Source organism: Podarcis cretensis (genome assembly GCF_951804945.1).
Source record: "Podarcis cretensis genome assembly, chromosome: 6".
Lineage (NCBI taxonomy): Eukaryota > Metazoa > Chordata > Lepidosauria > Squamata > Lacertidae > Podarcis > Podarcis cretensis.
In genome coordinates, this window is record NC_137175.1 from 76,375,768 (window position 1) to 76,396,706 (window position 20,939).

Genomic DNA, 20,939 nt, shown 5'->3' on the forward strand with positions numbered 1-20,939 from the left:
ACAGAATATCACGTGTGTGTCTCTCTCTCTGCCTTCTTGGCAGTAAGAATACAAAGATAATAAACCATGGAGCAATTTTCTGCCCTTCCATGATATCCCAAATTAACTAAATGGTAGGGCCAGGCTTGCAAAGACCCTTTTGTTTTAATTTGCTTTGAAAATATAATTGTGGCTCCTAGCTTTGAGATTATTGTTGACTGCTTTAAAAAGGTGCATTGGGTTTTTGTTTTGTTTTCCGTTTTAACAATCTGGGCTGTTTCAATGCTTGATTTTCTAACTCAGATTATTATTGATGTGCTTCTGCTTAGATGTTCTTCATTTTGTAAGGTGCTGTCATTGCCTTCCATTAGTAAAAAAAAAGGGATAGGAATAATAAGGTTGCTGGACTTAAGGTGCCACCCCTTCTTCAAAGATTTTGCTATTTCACAGCATAAAACCTCAACTCATTAAACTGGTGAGCTGACAGGGATGGCCTGTTCAGTTTCGCTGCCTGAATAAACCATGTAGACTGTCCCGATCCCATAGGGGCAAATGTTTCTCTCACACTGAATCTGTTGAGTGCAATCGGGCTCCTAAGTTTGACGGGGGTCATGAATGGTGGCCACAGGAAGGATTTCCAAGCGCCTTAGAACTGTGACGTGTCTCACTCCAAACCTTCCAAATGACTTTTCTCTCCATGTTGCTGTCATCCAAAGAAGCCGTCGAAGAAACCTCAAATAAAATTTAAGATACTAACTGATGCTAAAGAAAGAGGTGGATTTGCCCTGCCAGACCTTAAATTTTATTATGAATCAGCCGCTTTTTGCTGGCTGAGAGAATGGTTGCTTCTTGAAAATACTGACGTGCTGGATTTAGAAGGTTTTAACAACGTATTTGGGTGGCATGCATATTTGTGGTATGATAAGGTCAAAGCACATAAAGCGTTTAAAAATCATATTGTCAGAAAAGCACTGTTTAACGTCTGGAAGAAATTTAAAGTTTATCTACAGAAACATTGTAAAATTAAGGAATGTTAGAAGGAGGCTGGAATGAAGTTATGTGGCTTTAGCAGAAATATTATAAAGGATTAAGTAAAAATAGATTGTTAATGGATGAAAGGAGGAAAGGTAAAGTTACATTATATTAAGATAAATTTTAGGATAAAAATTGGGAAAGATGGAAAGGATTTGCTGAAATAGCTAATCGAACTAGAATACAAAAAAGGGAGGTGCGAGGAGGTCAAGGAAACAAGCAAATGAAAGATAAGTTATGGGAAGGTTCGTTGTGTTTTTTAATTGTTTCTATTTTTCTATTTTTCTGCTTTTCTGTTTTTTATATAAAAAAAATCCTATTCTCTTCTTTCATTATTGTGATGTGTTGTCAAGTTTTTGTTTAACTTGGAGTTATCTTTTTCTCTTTTTGTAACATTTAAAACTTTAATAAATATTATTTTTTTAAAAAAGAAAAGAAGCCGTCTCGAGAATGAGGCCTTGTGGAAAATTGCAATCCATGCAGTAGTTTGCTTTTCTTGTACATGTCTAGGATGTCACCTATTCATTTCAAGACTCATTTTAGATGTCACTCATAGTTTACAGTTATGGAAACTTTATAGGGCTGCAAAGCATACAAATTTATCATATATATATGTTTGTGTTCTCTGTGTGTGTGTATTGAAATACTTTATTGTCACTTGTACAATTTGTATACAGTGAGATTAGATAAATAAATAAATAATATTTTTAAAAATTTAATTAAATATTATTTAATAATAAATAAATAAGAAATAAAAGATAAGATCTTTTAGTCTTAATTCTCCTCGTTTACTGATATATATATACTGATATATATATACAGTGTGTGTGTATATAGACACACACTCTCTCTGTGTGTGTATGTGTGTAGATAGCTATCATATGATATATGATATGATATGGTATAAAATGCCACAGTTTTAATACTGAAGAGAGGAGATTGGAAATTTTCTGGGGATTATTATGAAGATCCGTATTGCAAATATACGATACATACATATTCTGATTAGGGGAGATCATGTTTGCTTGTTTATGAAGGGGGTATAGCCGTTCTCTGTTTCTGCAATAATTCTACAGTGTACCTGAAATCATTAAACATTGATTTTCTGCTCATACCTGAGAGTCTGATTATGTTTTGGAATGGGGAGCAGTGTTGCTCTGTAATGTCAAACTCTAGGATCTCATCGCAAAAGGAGACCCTTATTCCCCTCAAGGAGTTCCAGTTCTCAGAGTGGTTTAATAATAAATTCCTCTTTCCAGGGAACTTTGGGAATTGTAGCTCTGTGAGGAAAACGGTCTCAGCACCATTGACAAACCACAGCTCCTGGGATTCTTGGGGGGGGGGGAGCCTTGTTTAAACTGTTTAAACTAGTGTGATACTGCTTTAGAGGTACTGTCCAGACAGGGCCTTACAGAGCTTTCTCTTCACTCATCAGATACTGAATTTATTGCATCTTGCTTTCAAGTGTGTGTGTATGTTTAAATGAAATAAAGTTAGTTGGCAGTTTCAGCAAATCAGGTGCTCTGTAATAACTTTTGGAATTTAGAACTTTTGGTCTTCCTGGACACTTGCTCCCGCTGAATCAGTACAAAACATGATTCGTTATCGTTATATTTAAGGCATTTCCTTCGCATGCAATAAGCATATGCATCTTTATTGGGTCTATCTGATGGCACCTCTTTCATTGGAAAATGACACACACAAAAAAGATAATACACATTTGTTCTTCTTGCTTGGGTTGCGGGAACAAAACCGATAGGAGGAAATTTTATCTCTCACATTATGGAATGCTGATAAGAGAATTGCCATGGCAACCATATCATAAGCTTCATGCGTACTTTGTTGCTGAGTTCACAGTGTCATTTTTAATTACTCCTATGCAATTAAAAGCAAAAATGAGTAATTTGTGTGAATATGTAATCAATATAATCAGCTATGTTTGCACTGAGAGTGAATGTGGGCAATTTATCTAACTAGAATGAGGGCTTCACCCAACTTGGAAATTCCGCTTTTTTAATGTGGATTCTCCTGGTTTTTTTTATTGTTGTTGTTGCAGAACTGTGAGAAGCTGGAAAATAATTTTGATGACATCAAGCACACGACTCTTGGTGAGCGAGGAGCACTTCGAGAAGCAATGAGGTAAGTCTGGGTCACCATGGCAACAGTCACAGATGTGGTAAAGAAAGAGTCATTCTTCATTATTGGGGGAACAAATGAGTTCATTGCCACCATTCAGCTCTATTCTCTAAGGTATTAATTTGTCAGCGGAGAGGCTTCCCTTGAGGCTGTACTTTGGTTTTGAAGCTGCGCGAATGCTAAGCCTCTCTGCACACTAAAAAACGCAAATGTTTAATTTGTTACTAAAAATGCTTAAGGGGGTGCCTTGTTTTATATTTATACTAAACTGTGTGAATGAATGAAGATTGTTCATCCAAATTGTGCAAGTATTAAGGAAATTGTACAGCGATTTCTTTCTTTCTTTATGCTTTTTTTTTTTGCTCCTAATTTGTATTTAATTTTCAGGATATAGCAGCCCATGTAATTTCTTTTCTATTAGACTTTAATGGGATTATACTACTGTATGTGAAAATGAATGACCTCCTCCATTCAAAGAGAGAAAGTGCTTTTCTTGATTTTCCCCTTTTATGATTGCAGGAGTTTGTACAGCTCTGCTTATTCACTCAGGTCCCAGGACATGGGATGGGACATATTAAAGGTGATGGGAATCTTAAGCCAGCATTGCAAGGATGTCTGGCAAATACACCAGTACATATACTAAGGCCACTGAAACTATTTTGTGAATGAAAAGCTGATAATACACATTCAAGATCTTTTTCCATTTTGTGTGCTCTGATGGTTTCCACTCACATGGAGAGTGCAACACATTTATTTAGCTCCTTAGACCATTTCTATATAGCTTAATATGTAGGAAATGTCTCTAGGTATTGGACAGAAAGCTCAAACAACAGCAGCAACTAATATTATAAAATAATTAATAGTTATTACACATCTTAGCCTCCTGGCTCTCATGCAGGACTCCACTCAGGTATTCTGGTTCTCACCCGGGGTCCAGATAAACTCATAGATCAACTCCAGAATCTCACAATGAAGAAGAGAGTTCCTGGAACCCTTTTGACATCTCCCGGGTCTCTCACCATAGACTTGCTTTTGGTTGATGGAGTTTCCTCAGGCCGCTCATGGTTGTGTCCTATTCAGTACTCAGTTTGCTTCATTGCATAGATCCCAGGTTACAGCAGGTTTGGTCTGGTGAATTTTCCAGGGTATCCAAAGGATGGCAGAATTATGACACTCCTCCACCCATAATTCTTTCTCTGCCTCTGCACACTTACCCTCTTCCCCACTTCTCTTCTCCCAAAACATGGGTCCAGATTTTACATAATGCTAAGCCAAACCATGGCTGTCTGAGCATGTGGGTATTCATAACAGAAACCCCATGCACTTTGTTCCTCTCCCAGATGTCCTGCTACCATGCTACCTGAAGCTAAGCCATAATTTGGCTCTAATGGTACATTTGAATCTGAGTTTGTGGTTTGTCTCATTCCAGACAAACCACAAGTTGTAGTCAAGGTTTGTTATTGTCTACCACTCCCAGTTTGTCAGGGGAGAAAAACCTTGAGCTTGGTTTTAAATGTACCACTAAGCCAAACTTAGCTCAGCCGCAGGAGAATTTGGAAAAATGCCATAATTTAATGCATTCAAGCTAGGGCATTATTTAGCTTAGCATTACTTGCGAACTGGGCCATGACCTGTTATGTCTGGGTATAGCTACAATCTCTGTGTTTTTCAGCTGTCATAGTCACTGAAGTTGCTTCCAGTAGCTGTATCTCCAGATTACTTAAATTGCTTGTTACATTTTGAAGTGTGAAGTGGAACCCAGTTTTTCCCCCTATCCCAGCTTTAAAGTACAGTGGTACCTAGGGTTACAGATGCTTCAGGTTACAGACTCTGCTAACCCAGAAATAGTACCTCGGGTTAAGAACTCTGCTTCAGGATGAGAACAGAAATCACGTGGCAGTGGTGCGGCAGCAGCGGGAGGCCCCATTAGTTAAAGTGGTACCTCAGGTTAAGAATGGTTTCAGGTTAAGAACAGACCTCCAGGACGAATTAAGTTCTTAAACTGAGGTACCACTGTATCACTTTACCATTCAAATATCAGTTCCTACTTTGGTCTTATCACTCCCTTATCGTGCATCCTAAAGCAGGTTTCTTCACCCTGGAATAAACTATTACAGAAACAGTAAGCAGTAAGGGTAGCGGTGCGGGGACAGAGGCCAATGAATGTATATTGTAATGAAAATGTCCGGTAGTACTGCATTGGTTACTTGCAGGAAAACGAGGATGTGCATTACCATATCTAGTCAACGTGCATGTGATGAGCCTAAGGTTAAAAGACATAAGTTTGTGCAACTGCTTTTTAAGGAGAAGAAGGAAAAAAACGAGAAGTGCCAAAATTCTGGTGTGTACAGAATTTCTTTTCTTAAACCAAAGCTGCTCTGTGGACTGGAGGTGGATAGCCAGTGACATCACAGGTTTTGTATAGATGGGAAAGTAGAGAGAGTACCATAGAGACAGCTGCAGTCTTGAAGTGTTAAAATGTTTACTTTGATTACTAATATAGTTTTAGTTTTTAGATCTGGCTTTATCTGATGTAATAGTTTTTAGATCTGGCTTTATCTGATGTTTTAGTTGCTAGTTATAGCACACACGTGCTAGAGCAATGTTCTTCAACCTAATTTCCCCAGATGGTGTTGGACTACTAATCCCATCCCCCCCAGCCAGTTTAGTCTATGGCCAGGTATGATCAGAGTTGTAGTCCAATAACATATTGCTTCAGTGTGCTCATGTGTGTGTGTTTTTTTTTAATCTGATTTTGCAAACACTCCCCAAACGATCAGTGTAGCTTTGAAATAGAGAGCCATATGGTTTCTAGTTGCAGAATAACTCAAAGGGAATATCTTGTCACAGTATTCCACAATGGCGGTTATCTCCAGGGCTTTAGAAAAGTGATTGCACTGCCTTAAATATATTTAAAGTATAAATCAGGACGCCCATAAAAGTCTTGTTTTGAGCTTGATTGCAAGATTGATATTTGATGAAGTAGTCTCCTTTATGCCACCATTGACACAGAATGTTTATGTTGAGTTGTTTTCTCAACTTCATATGGGCTTATAAGATTGTATAGGCTTAGGCGGTTCTGTACTTTATATTGTCCAAGATTTCATCTGTAATTTCTCATTTTTTTCCAGTTGGGAATTTTAATTTACTCTGTGAGCTGCAGAGATAAATCGGAGAGCAGGCCTTCCTCCTTAGAGAATACTGTAGTGAAGGGGGAATATGGGAGTGTGGAGAGATTGTGATTTCCCTTGAACATTCCTTCAATCACCTGTCTCAAATAAACCAAAATTCTTTAATTTTAACTGACCTAAGGTTACACATTATACATGGTCAGAACTGGCAGTTATAAACTTCTATTGAATTGCCCATTGAAGTGTCTCAACTTGCAGACATTTCTTTTGACAGACTTGTTTTGTACCAAACGAACAAGCAAACACACACACACACCTCAGCTGCTATATTGTACTGGACTCTTCAAAACAAAACACAAGGGGGTGGGTAAATCTCCGTTATATTAAAAATATATATTTATAACACTTAGGCTTTTTTATGTGTGTGCGAGCCTGTAAAGTTTAATTGCAAGTTACACCTGCTAATCATGTTGCTTTATATAGTGCAGCAATGCTTTATGTTACTCGCAGGGCTGCTATTTTGTGCTGCAAGCAAAAGCAGCCTGCTTGTTGTCCAATGATATTATTATAATTGCCACCACTGATATTGTAGTAATTAGTAATGAAATTCAAGGCATAGTTTGAGGTGGATGAAATGCCAAATTTTGGAAAACCTGTAAAAAAATCTTACTTTCTTGCTTGCAAATCCTTAGCATGCCGAATGGATTTCTCACAAAATATGGATGGAATGTCAGAGCACCAGTTGTGTGTTTTCCCCCTTTAATTTTTCTTTTTAGAAAAAAAAAAATCTTTGTACAGTCGTACCTTGAGTTGAATGTACTTCAGGTTGAGCATGTTCAAGTTGCGCTCCGCAGCAACCCGGAAGTAACGGAGCACATTACTTCCGGGTGTTGACACTCGCACATGCGCAGACGCTCAAAATGATGTCATGCGCATGCACGGAAGCGACAAAATGCGACCCGCACACACGCAGATGTGCCATTGTGGCTTGACTCCGGAATGGATCCTGTTTGCATCCCGAGGTACCACTGTATATTAGAACTGATTGGCAAGCTTTTTCTTAGGGGCTCAAGTCCACTTGCAAAAACTTTTTAACCACATCAGAGGTTGCTTCCACATTAGGAACCTTTAGTGCTGCAATTCCATTTTCTTTCCATTATCAATTGGAAGTGGGAATTTAAAATGATAGTTTTAGATGCTACAATGCTGCATCATCAAATGCTAACTTTTCCCTTGACCAAATTCCTTCTGTAATCAATGTCCCCAGCAATATAAATTAGTAGATTCCTACTTCCAGGTTCTGTGACTTCTATTTTATTGACGTTCAGAAAAGTTAAGAGGATTAGTGATGAACTGCCTTGAATTAGCCATCTTTTGTTCCCTGTGCAAACGAGTTGGGGTTGTGAAGGGATCTAGTAGATTCTTTTGTTTCTGTTAAAGAAAACCTTATTAAAAGAAGTCATTCGTTAATACCTCCCCTTCCCCACTGCATGGAATAGAAGATGATTAGCTATGAGGCAGTCACCACTAATACCCCAGTTCTGGTGAAGAAGAAGCAATAAAAAGGGGAGAACCTTCAGGGAGGAAGCTTTTAATTAAAGGAACAATAACCTGTAAAGCAGGAATGGAGAACCTATGACCCTCCAGTTGTTACTGCACTCCATCTCCCATCAGCTCTGGAAACATGACCAATGATTAAGGATGGGAGCAGCTGTGGTCCAACAATATCTGGTAGGCTACAGGATCTCCATCCTTGCCCAGAGCTTCAACGTTGCCAGTGTGCACTAGACTGGCTGGGACTGCAGTTACATTTTATTGCCTGCTCCCCCATTGCTAGAAATCACTTCTGAAAAAGCACATTTTTCGTGTGAAGTGGCCCAGGCCAGGGATGGCTTGTTGAGTTGTTCATCATGTACAATAGCCCTCAGTTGTTGTTACTATGTTAGGGAGCTGTATTAATCCACGAAATACATTAATGATTCCCCACCACCTCCAATGGCTTACAGTGGTACCTCGGGTTACAGACGCTTCAGGTTACAGATGCTTCATGTTACAGACTCTGCTAACCCAGAAATAATACCTCAGGTTAAGAACAGAAATTGTGTGGCGGTGGTGTGGCAGCAGCAGGAGGCCCCATTAGCTAAAGTGGTACCTCAGCTTAAGAACAGTTTCAAGTTAAGAACGGACCTCCAGAACAAATTAAGTTCTTAACCTGAGGTACCACTGTGTAGGCAATTTTGCCTTTTCATTTCTCTTCCAAACCAAAAGCGTGAGAGATTAGATGGCAGGGAAGCCAGTGCAGTGGGAATGCAGCAGTAGAAACGGCAGATTGGCTCCACCATTGCATCTCTGCTGCGCATACCGTATTTTTCGCTCTATAAGATTCACCAGACCATAAGACACACCTAGTTTTTGGAGGAGGAAAACAAGAAAAAAAATATTCTGAATCCCAGAAGCCAGAACAGCAAGAGGGATCGCTGCACAGCGAAAGCAGCTGTTCTGGCTTCTGAGATAGCTGCACAGCATGCATTCACTCCATAAGACGCACACACATTTTCCTTTACTTTTTAGGAGGGAAAAAGTGAGTCTTATAGAGCAAAAAATACGGTACCTCCCCTTGTCCCTCTCCCTCTTGGTTACTGGAAGTGACTTCTATGTTAGGAAGCCAGGTACCCAGTGCTGTCCCACACTGCTACACTCTTTCAGCCACTACTGATTACATTACCCCTCTCCTGGGTGTCTTACGGCTTTATGGAGCCTCCTTGCACTGGGCGCTGGCTCTTGGCTCCACAACAATTCCTACGTAAATTCTCTAGCACGGATGGAGCACGTACTGCTACCAGTCCTAATGTTACTTACTTTATTTTATTAAAGAATGTTTTTGCTCACAGATTGTTGAAAGCCCTTCGCTATATTTATTAAATCTTAGGCATGTAACTTCATAGTAATTTTCCTGTGATTTAAGAACTTAAACTATATTTCCTATTGTGTTCTAAGATACGTGAAGTAGTTCGCTCTTTGTCAACACCATGCCATTAAAATTCTGTTTCCTTGACTTTTGGCTACTTGAGAAAATCTAAAACAGATTGTTTATAAGAAATGTTCTGTGCTAAAGAAACCTTTATTGAAATCAACATTTTAATTTTGCTAGGATTAGCAAAGAGCAATTTTTTTAAAGTCAGATATTGAAAATTAATCTCTTAATTCCATATTTTAGCCCCTTGTTAAAAGTAGATTTCTTTCCCCACTCCCAGAAAACAACTTATCCTGTACAGATTCTCCTGAGCAAGATTGACAAGAAGTGCCAAGTTATGTGGAAAAATGCAAGCACTGCTGTATATTGACAAATAGAGGATTTTTTTAAAAAATAATTAGTTCTTTTAAAAGGTTTAGTGTGTGTGTTTAGGTACATTGCTTTCATACAAAAATCATTTCTTTTCCAAAAGCTCATGTTCCATACTAGTAATGACATTTAAGATAGAAATAGTTATTCAAATAGTTGATAACCTAACATGTTTTGGCACAATTGTTATGGGTGTCTATTAGAGTAAAGGTAAAGGTAAAGGTAAAGGGACCCCTGACCGTTAGGTCTAGTTGTGGACGACTCTGGAGTTGCAGGGCTCATCTTGCTTTACACGCTGAGGGAGCCAGCATTTGTCCACAGACAGTTTTTCAGGGTCATGTGGCCAGCATGACTAAGCCACTTTGGTGAACCAGAGCAGTGCACGGAAACACCGTTTACATTCCGGCCGGAGCGGTACCTATTTATCTACTTGCACCTTGACGTGCTTTCGAACTGCTAGGTTGGCAGGAGCAGGGACCGAGCAATGGGAGCTCACCCCATCGTGGGGATTCGAACCGCCAACCTTCTAATCAGCAAGCCCTAGGCTCTGTGGTTTAGACCACAGAGCCACCCGCGTCCCTGTCTATTAGATTAGGGATGGGGAATTTGTGGCTCTCTAGATGCTGTTGGACTCCAGATCCCATCCACCCTAGCCAACATTACCATTGGTCAAGGATGATGGGAACTACCCAAATGCAAATACTGTCGGTGTTGTGTTATACTAGGGGTAGCCAACATGGCTACTGTGCACCCTCAAGACAACTTAAGTGGGCAGAAAACTGATTCACAAGAAAATTGATGAGTATCATGGCCAGGTCTAATCAGCTTCAGATGACCTGAGCACTTCCTCTTATGATACTATGTGCAACAAAATTGTCTGTAATATGGCTTTTGCTTCCTTATCAGATGCATGGAATGTTGAACAGTGTTCAAACAAATACAGGTCATATCTACAATATCTAAAAAATTGTTGTTTTTGTGCCATTTCAGTCATGCTTCTCCTCTTGAACAATTGCAGTGCCCATTAATTACCCATTGATCCTTTCTTGGGAAATACAGAAGTGACCATGGTGTTACGAGCCTTGATTATATCATGTCTGGACTACTGCCATGTGCTCTGTGTGGAGCTGCCTGTGTTGAGTGTCAAGCAATTGCAACTGGTACAGAATATGCTAGCTGTGACTTTGTTGTTGAAACAGCTGCAGTAGCACCCAGTTCAAAGTGCTGGTGATAGTCTGGCTCTGAACTATTTAGGGTTTCAAAGCTCATCTGATGGACTGCTTTCTTTCAAATGAGCCTTCCCATTGATTAAATGGTGTTTGTTAATGAATTGTCACCTCTTTTTATTATTTTAACTTTTATTAGATGCCTTGACCTTTTCTTCTTTTTTGTAGCTGGAAGGTAGGATGTAATGCTTGCCATGTAATTAAAAAAAACCTGAGATTGATTAGAGGATAAAGTTATGCAAATAGGGCAGCATTATGCAAAATCTCTGTGTTAGATTTCAGTAATTTATTTTGAATATGTAATGTGAGCATTCTTGGCATGATATTTGGATGGAGTTTGTTTCTTTTGGTGAAATCTGATTGCACATGGCTTTCCTGGGCACAGATAGACCATTAATGTCTTCCATGGTTAACTTTGTAGTGGCGTTTCTAAATATTGACAGCAAATGCTGTCAAGCTGATGGATTTTCAGCACCTACCCATTCAATCATTTGAGTCAAAGTTGAAACCTGTTTTCACTAAAATATCTTGAAGGTGCTGGGGGGAATGGTTCCAAAATTTTGAAGCTATATAAAATAATAATTCTGAGCATATACTGGCATGTTAGTGTTACAGGGCATTCACATAAAAGGGCTATTTGCACTCCCCCACCCCCCAAGAGCAAATTATTATTTTATTAAAATGAAGATACAAAATCCTTGAAGTAAAATATATTATGTAAGGTATAATTATCTCATTTAAGCAACCGGGGTTATTAGCCTACATATGAAGCCTTTAAGATAACTTCCATTTGCACTTAAATTCTAACTGCGGTTTTGACACATTATCTAGGGAGAATGCCACGTTTCCTGCTGTGCTAAACTTACCGAAACAAATAGAAAAAAACATCATTGCTGTGCACTATCCCTGCTTTACTATTTTGTAATTGGACAGCACAACAGGAATGGCACTTCTTTGTAACACTGAGTTACTGCGATGATCTTGCGATTTCATGCTCTTAGCATAAGGCTGGCTGGAATTGTCTTATATCAAGGATAAAAGGAGTATGACGGGGATGGGAAGGAAGAGAGTCAGTTAGAATAAAAGAATTATTGGCAGTAAAATATAAAGATAGTTGGTAAGGAAATAGAAGTCCCCACTCTTAATGTTTGGGTCTTGGCCTCCTAACGTGCTCCTTACAGGTACAGAACATGTTGGAGTGGTCAATGAGATGGACATTCTATCTGTGACCTCAAGGTTGCAATGACAAGGGCACTTTTAGTCTGAAGCTGCAATTCTGCTCAGAGTTAGGTGTCCTCAAGCATCTTGAGATCAACCACCTTTGCTGGATAACAGCTTAGGGAAGGGGCAGGAATTCAGTTTGTGTAGCTTGCATTTTAGTGCGAACCTGGTTAATTTGCAATTTCCAAAACAATGTGTGAACCACAATGCAGCTGCTCTTCAAAACTTGCACTTCTTCAAATTTTGCAGTGCAATTATTCAAGCCAAAAAATGTGCGCGAAATTGCACCTATTAGGGGGAACCGCACAAAAAATCGACATACTAATGAAAATGACACAAAAAATGAATTACACTGGGGAAATTGCTTGCAAAAATGCCTACATAACTGTATTCTGACATTTGAAGAAATGTACACTAAAATGTGAGGGCTTTTTAAAAAATGAAAGTGCAAAGTGATGCAGAAATGTGATGAACTGAGCTCATGATTGGGAAAATGAGAAACTGAAGGATTCATCCATCCCTAATTAACAACTCAGGAACCTCAGTAGGCAAAGTGGTAGCAGTAGTTTGATGGTATCATTTGTAGCTCTCCAAAATGGAGTTACTAAGCTGGTTAGTCTTCTAATGGAGAATTAGAAACTTCTACCTTTAAATATATGAATTAGCATTTCAAAACATTCCTAAATTTCCCCAGAATCTGGCTAAGCTGCAAGTTTGGGCACCAAGTATAGCTGTCAACTGTCCCTTATTTGGCGGGAAACTCCCTTATCCCAGTGCCGTGTCCCGCTGCTGTCCCTTATTGATGATGTCCCTTAAATTTCCCAGGTTTCAAAGGAAGCAGCTCCTCTCCCTCCCTCCCTGCCGGCCAGGGAGGAGGGAGGCTCCAACTGTGTTGCTTGGCTGCGTTGCTCACCCAATAAGGAGTCTAAGAACGACTGGGGGGGGGTGTTGGAGCTTGCATGCCTTGTGTCGATCAAATCGGCCGCATTGCCTGGGGACTCGCCTTTGCTCAGCGCTTCCCAGTGGAGAGGTGATGGTGGTTTTCCTTGCTGCATCCCCTTTGCCGGGTTGCTGCACTGTGGGAACCACCGCTTGAGGCTTCGTTTGGCTGCTGGCTGGGCTTTCTGCCTTTGCTCGGAGAGGCTCAGAAGTTGAACATACCTGTGCTAGGAAAATCCCTTATTTTGGCTGCTGATCCCTTATTTTCGAGGCTGCTGGTCCCTTATTTTCAAATCTGTAAGTTGACAGCTATGGCACCAAGCAACAAGTGGGGCTGGAACAACTGACAAGATATGGCCTGAGAGACCTAGCTAAGGGAGCTAATGCAAAGTTAGTTAAGACTGGCAGGACTCTGTCACAAAAGTCTCCGTGGTAGGTAACCCATATCCAGAGAGAAAATATGGCATTGTGCCTGTTGAATAGGTTCTACAGAAGAACTGGGTAGGGTTCAGTTATTTGTGTGGCTTACTGTAGACTGACAGAGTGAGAAGTAAATTGCTCCATCTCTATTTAGCTCCTCAAATTCTATGTGTTCTAGAAACCTCATAGGTGCTGAATTGTCACATAACTCTTAGCAGCGGATGACATTGTTTACTTTCCTTTCCATTGATTTGAAGAACACTTCACATTTGTTTCATTGTCTGGAAATAAAAGTTCATTTAAGATGTCTCCAGCAGCTTTGGCTTGACACCAAGGAAGTTACTTGTCACTGGCAATGCTGGTGTTTCTGAGAAGCAAGTTTTAGTTCTGGTGACTTTTGAATAGTTACTTGAAGAAAGTATGACGGAAGGAATCCAAGTTTGGAGGGGGGGGGGATTAATGTGGTACGGAAACCTATCACGATTTTTGAAAGGTTTCCTTCATCATGGAAAATGCTTCCATTTTTCTGCCTTGTTTGCAGAGACCGTTAGGGTGTCTTTATAATTTTGGTAGGTGTGGGACTGACCTTGTATTGTATGCATAATCAACTAAATATATGGTATGTGGCCCCTTTACGAGAAACGGCTATGACTCAAGAGACCAGCTCCTGGAGAGCTGAATGAGAGGTGCGACCTGACTATCTTATTAAAGATAGAATTATCAAACATATAATTCCAAACAAGAAAAACAAATCTTGCTGAAGACCAAGCAGCAAGGCTTCTATACTGATGTCCTCCTGTCTAACTGTTGTTTTTTTTTTTAGCATGTAAACAAGCATATGGATAGGGGTGATTCAGTAGGCGGTGCTTAGATTTTTTTAAAAAAACTGTCAATAAAGCTCATCACCAAAGACCACTGACTAGTCATGGGATCAGAGGTGAAGTCCACATATGAAATGATAGTTGGTTAAAGAACCGGAAGAAGAGAGTAGGAATTAATGGAAAGTTCTCAGAATGGAAAGATGTGAGAAGAGGGGGTCCTTTAAGGTTCAGTGTTGGGACTTGTGCTTTTTAACTTCTTCATAAATGACTTGGAATTAGGGATGATCTCCAAGTTTGTTGATGACACCAAACTGCAGGCAAGAGACCTTGGAGTCATGGTGCTGACCCCAGCGTGCAGCTGCTGCAAAAAAGGTGAGCTACATGCTAGGGATCATTAGGCAATAAAGCTGGCAAAATCCTAACACCATTATACAAATCTTTGGGGGAATTGCACTCAGAGCACAATGTGCAGTTTTTGTTGCTGCGCTTCAGAAAGAGTACTGTAAAGGTGGAAAGGTCATGCTAAGGACTTGGTGATATCCAGTGTCAGGGAGCCGACAAGGAGAACAGGTCATTCACAGATCAGAGAAAGAAAGTGAACCACTGGCTAACTTAGAGTTAATTTCTTTACTAAGGAAGCAGAAAGAGAACACACGGATACTTTTAAGGGTTGCTCCTGTCCTGTCTAGATGAAGCAGTAACGTCCCCTCATCTCCCTATCCCTCTGTGTCAGGACCCTCCCTCTATCTATGGCGAACTCCAAGGGATCTTCTCTGTTTCTGTCTGGCTCTTCTTGGAAACATGCAATAAATGCCTTATTCAGGGAGTGTGAGGAGGGCTTGCAGGCTGTCAGCAGAGAAGCTGTCAAGGTGGCTCTTAGATGGAGCTGCCGAGCCAGATTCTTGTCTCTCCTGTTCTGGGGCACCTTCCTGTTTCTTCCTCTTCTTCTTCATCCTCCTCCAAGCTCCCAGTCTCCAGAACTTCTCAGCACTTCTCCTCCTCTGGGGTGTGGCTGGTTTCCCACCACCAGGAGCCAGGATCCAAGTCCTCTCCCTTTGTGCTTTCCCTGGGGGGCTCTTGATCAGGTGGCTTCCACCACTCTTCCGCACCCAGCCAGTCCCTGACAATCCTGTGAAGCTGAATATTAGAAGATTCAGGACAGGCCAAAGCAGGTAGTTCACATGGTGTGAAGTTCAAAATATGGAATTTGCTCTCAATGGGAGCAGCAGCAACTTTGCTGATTTTAATAGGGGTTCAAACAAATTAATGGAGAATATATTGTGATGAGCAGGCATGGCCAAACTTGGCCCTCCAGATGTTTTGGGACCACAGCTCCCATCATTCCTAGCTAAAAGGAGCAGTGGTCAGGGATGATGGGAATTGTATTCCCAAAACATCTGGAGGGCCAAGTTTGGCCATGGCTGGTGATGATTATGTCCTATATTGGAAGCACTGTGTGTCTGAATGCTAGTTTCTGGATAGCACAAGAGTGAGGCTGTGCTTCTTTTGCTTGCTAGCTTTGCATAGGCATCATTCAGCAGCGTGATTCTTCTGCAGTCTACCAATATCTGGAGGGCTACAGGTTTGGCATCCCTAAATTAAAAAAAACACTAAATCATAACTAGAAGTGGGTGGTTGAGAAAATGTTTAGAAGTCCTCACAGGTGTCATAATAAAATTAAATAGGGCCCTCTCAGTTTCCTTGGGAGCAGTGGTGAAGTTTGGCTTGTGGCTCAAGCCTGTTCTTAATGGAGAATGTGTTTCTGGATTGAACTAGCACAAGTTGGCAAAAGACCTCACACCTGCTATTAAAACTGAGTGAAAGCTTTGTTTTTGAATTTGGAAAAAAAAAGGCTTTATTTGAACATTGTCAGGGGTCTTAGGGCTATGCCTTGTGGCAACAATCACAAAAGGCAGATCAGTCGGAGATAAAGATCAGAACCGGCGAATGACAAAACTTGTTCATCCCTGGATATAGTGGATCACAGTAGCTGTTCAACACCTTGGATTGCTTTGATGACTGGCGCTGCCGCTGACATTGAGATGTTGCTTTTACTCACCAGCAAAATCCCCAGCAAAGCCGCTGAATCTGTATGTATAACAAATGCAGCAGTTGCTTTCCCCGCTTCCTGGAAGACACTGGCAAAATAAAAGAATAGAGTGTAATCCTAGTTTCTAATGCTCCCAAATGTAGCTTTAGCAGTCTGGTTCTACAGATCAGAGGAAAGCAGGCTCTATATTAAAAAAGAATAAAATACCCCATCTAACATGATATGAATAATAGTTCTTTTATCCACAAGCTTGCATCTGGCAATGCAATATAAATCTGAACCAAGATGTTGCAGCAAGGTGTCCCCCCTCCCCGCTTTCTTTCTTTTTTGCTATGTACTCTGAAAATTACTTAGGACTGAGTTAAAGACTCCTAGGTTTCAGACCAGTCTCTGCCTGAATGGGGAACCTTTGGGGGGATTGTCTATGAAAATCATTCACCAATTATTGGAGAAAGAATGAAAGATAACTTTAATAAATATAAGTAAGACAATTGCAGTCCCTTTTGCATTGCCATCTTCCCCTAGGCTGTGACTAAACTGGGGTGTGATAAAATAAATTCAAGCAGACAACAGCCTGGATTAAAAATGGCCACAACTTTATTGATTACAGATACAGGTGGAATTTTGTCTCAGGCATTGGGTGTATAGCTATCCCAGCCTCCTGCCTGTGGGCCGAAACATTTTCAGGACTGTGCCCAGGATTATGGCTTCCTCAATACACTCATCTACTGAGATGGCTGTCCTAAGGCAGCTGCTGGAAGATCTATGACCCATTTGCCCTATGCTTAGCTTCTGGACAGAGACTTCCATTAAGACCCCCCCCCCAATGGGGTACCATGAATATGCTACCCTGAATAAGCTACTGGTTTGTCGAAAAGATGGAAAGCTCTTTAATCTGAGCAGGCTGAAAGCAAAGAGTAAGGTTACCATAACTTCCATCACAAAGCTTCAGTATGCCAATGACAACGTAGTGTGTGCACGCTCAGAGGATGACCTCCAAACCATCCTAAATATCTTTGCAGAAGCTTACAAAAAGCTTGGCCTATCTCTCAACATCCAAAAAACCAAAGTGCTACACCAACAAGTACAAAACCACCCCTCTGCAGCTTCACAAATCCAACTCAATGGTGTAACATTGGAAAATGTTGATCACTTCTCCTACCTGGGCAGTTATCTTTCCACAAGGGCCGACACTGATGTTGAAATTCAGCACCGCCTGAGCTCTGCGAGTGAGGCTTTCTCCCGGTTGAAGTGCAGAGTGTTTGAGGACCAGGACATTTGCAGGGAAACCCAAATGCTTGTTTACAAAGCTATTGTACTAAGACAATCTCATTTGACTACGAGTTATTGCCAAAGAAGAAGAAACCAGAGGCCTTTCTTCTTGGAATAATAGGTTTGGAATTGCCCAAAAAAGATGTTAGATTGTTTTTGTATGCCACAACTACTGCTAGAATTTTGTTGGCCAAAAATGGGAAAACACAAGAAGTGCCAACAGTGGAGGAATGGCAAATGAAGATGATGGACTTTCGGGAGCTAGCTGACCTGACCGGAAGAGTCCGCACCCCGAAGGAGGAGGAGTACCAGGAGGAATGGATGAAATTTAAAGACTATTTAGCTAAATATGCTAAGATAACTTAAATAGAAATACTTGCAAATACCAGATTAGCTTAGGATTTAAATATGTGATGTTATAGAATAATATGTCTAAAGTTAATATGAAAAGAAAGATGTTAATTGACTAAGTAAATTTTATGAGAAATTAGTTTTGGAAAACTGTTACAATGATATATATTGAAACTCAGCCAGGAGGATTCAAGGAAGTCACCTAACAATGTTAACAATAGTGGAACAATTATAGTTAGGATTTTTGTTTGTTTGTTTGTTTGTTTATAAATTTTGAAAATCAATAAAAAAAATTGAAAAGAAGAAGAAGAAATCATGTGGATGATACAAAAAAAACCAACAACCCTTGTGTGCATGGGCAGCACCAATCTTACAGTAAACCTCCTTCTGGAAGTCCTTTGCCCACATCCCAAGAAGAACCTTCAATAGCATGTGTGTCCATGGGGGTTGGGAAGTGATCCTTGATAGGAGCTTGGGCGTTGCAGTTGTGTCCCCAACTTTTGGCTGTGAAGTGTTGGAAAACGTGAAACTGTGGCCCTGAGCTTCACTGATAGCCAAATCATTGCTGCGTGTTCATGCCTGGCAATGCTCCATTTATGCATGGTCTACTGCAGCTGATTGTGCTGCACCAAATTCCTTTTCTGTGGTTGCATAATGTTACCTAGGGAACAGCTTATGGCTGACACATACAGTGATGCCACAAATTAATTTCATAGTTATCAGGATGTAGGGTGATAACAGCAACATGCACTGCTGTGAAATTACCATTGTTCCCACGGAGTTACAGTGTAATTATATGACTTTGGAGGCAACTTCACAAATAAAAGCATGCCATCCTTGTAGGTGTTGGGATGTGTTTTGTTTCTCTCCTCTCTCTTTTCTCCCTTGTGCCATACTTCAGATTTCTCTCCAAATGTAAACAAAAGATTGAAATAAAAAAAAATAGATGTAGCCATAAAATAATTGTGGAATGAAAATCTGCTCTTCATGATATTTGAATCTGAAAGCATCAAATTAGAAGCTTGAAATTAGCAGAAAATCCAAGGCACTGCTGTTCTTGGGTTATTTCCAGAGGTAGCATGCTGGCAAGAACAAAAGGCATTCTTACGGTGTCTCCTTGCAGAGAAATATTCAAATAATCAGAAGAAAAGAGGTCGTGAACAGTTATTATTAAAAGGCGCTCTCGTGCTGCTTTCTGTCGTTTTATGAGAGTAGCTTATTGGTTATAGAAGGTTTACCAGAAATGCAAAATTGTGGGGTCTACACAACGACAATGAACATAATGCTCACATCTACTGTTACGATTGTTGTTGTTCATTTAATTCTTACAGTATTTGGTGTGTGTATCCTTTCAAAGCTGGAGCAATGTTGACTGCATCAAGATCTGCAGTGATCTGATCAAAGTCTTTTCCAAACTTTCAATACCTGGCGCTTGTTAGAAGGTTGTATTCAGTGCTAGTCCTACTCAGAGTAGACCCACTGAAATTAATAGACATGACTAAGACTCATTAATTTCAATGGGTCAAGTCAGAATAAGCTTAATTGGATACAACCCTATATGTTTAAACACCCTCCGCAATATATGATCTTCCCCCACCATCAGACCTTCAAACCAGCACAATAACACTTTGAAACAAGCAATTGAACACCATCTCAGCCATTCACCTTAGCTTTCCCTATGGGACATGGTTCTGCTGTAGCTCATATCTACCCAACATATTCTAACCCATTAGTCTCCCGTGATTTCGTCATGGACTGAAGAAGACCTACACCATTATCCTGCCAGCTTTGGAGTGTTGTTCCAAAACATAATCCACAGTCATTCAGTTTGCTTTTGGAGAGGCAATGCCCTTTGACAGCTGCCTGAGTGAAACGTGTGTGTGTGAGAGATAAAATAGATGCATTTCCTTAGAAAATTGGGCCAGCGCCCTTTTTGCAGCTGGGGAACAACTGCTTAATAATGCCTCCTGACATTCCTCCCACCGCTTTGCCCAGTGCTGTGATCCTAGCAGGGTTCAGGAATGGGTTGGGGCTTTCTGGGCAATAGCAATGCTTCTTGGGCATTCCAAGCTCAGATTCTCTAACTTGCATTGAAAGATCCTGATGCCCTTTATTCCTTCCTTTAGGATTATGCTAATGCTTGTATTTTGTCACTGCTGCCTGGGGCATTCCGCCCTGAGGAGCAGGGGCAGATTTGTAGATGTATCCAATATGACGGCTTCCTTTTTTTCAAAGCAGACCAGCTCTTCTTATGCCCCACTAGGGGCCCCTAGCAGTGATGCTTTGCCACACAGCTTTGACCTTTCCCCCATCTTAGTTTTAGTAACGTGGACCATTCCATGGTATCCTGCTGTGCTACCTTTCATGTAGAAATGTTTCATCGGTCCAGTTTTCTGTTCACTGCTGCAATGTGAGCACCTTACGGCGGGTTTTCTCTGCAGATTTCACATGATCCACTGAGAATTCCTTTGGATCATGCAGGAAGTGGCATTAACAGGATGTGTGTGAGAGGGAGTCGTGCTGCTTCTGCACTTCTGCTGTGAATTTCTGTTACATTGATTAAAGCTTTATTTTTCCCATTCGGCAATATTCCAAGAGCAGGCGATGGCAAATATCTTAATAATATGGTAAAAGAGTTGAACAAGAAAGCAAGCGAGACAGGTAAAAGGCAAAAAGGCAAGTTAGAAGAATGTTAATTGATTATTATTTTTAAAGGCCTGAGGGGAATTAAAACATGGCTGGCACTGAATCGATCACAAATTCGGCACCAGATAGCCTCCCTGTGACAATTATTCCCAAAACAGGTTGCTCCTTAATCAATATTTCTTGTTTTGGAAGGCATAAGGACTTGACAAGGGGGGGGGAGACATATGAAAAGGAAGCCCTTAAGGTAACTGTATCCCAAGCCATGTATCCTTCCCCCCCCCATCACTATTCCAATGCCTAACCGCCAAACCTTACTTGTGACGATTGCGACGAGGTAGGCGAAAACTGAGTGGCTGGTGCCAATGTGCCAAG

At 40.7% G+C, this 20,939-nt stretch overlaps 1 protein-coding gene across 6 annotated transcripts in view; it reads left to right on the forward strand.

The window, feature by feature from the left end:
• DPYD (dihydropyrimidine dehydrogenase) overlaps positions 1–20,939 on the forward strand; it is a 538,621-nt gene that overhangs the window by 78,056 nt on the left and 439,626 nt on the right. For all 6 annotated transcript variants that reach the window (XM_079981200.1, XM_079981199.1, XM_079981197.1 and 3 more), the window contains exon 3: positions 3,068–3,150. In XM_079981200.1, coding sequence (XP_079837326.1) covers positions 3,068–3,150 — 83 coding nt within the window. The remainder of the gene's footprint in view (positions 1–3,067; positions 3,151–20,939) is intronic.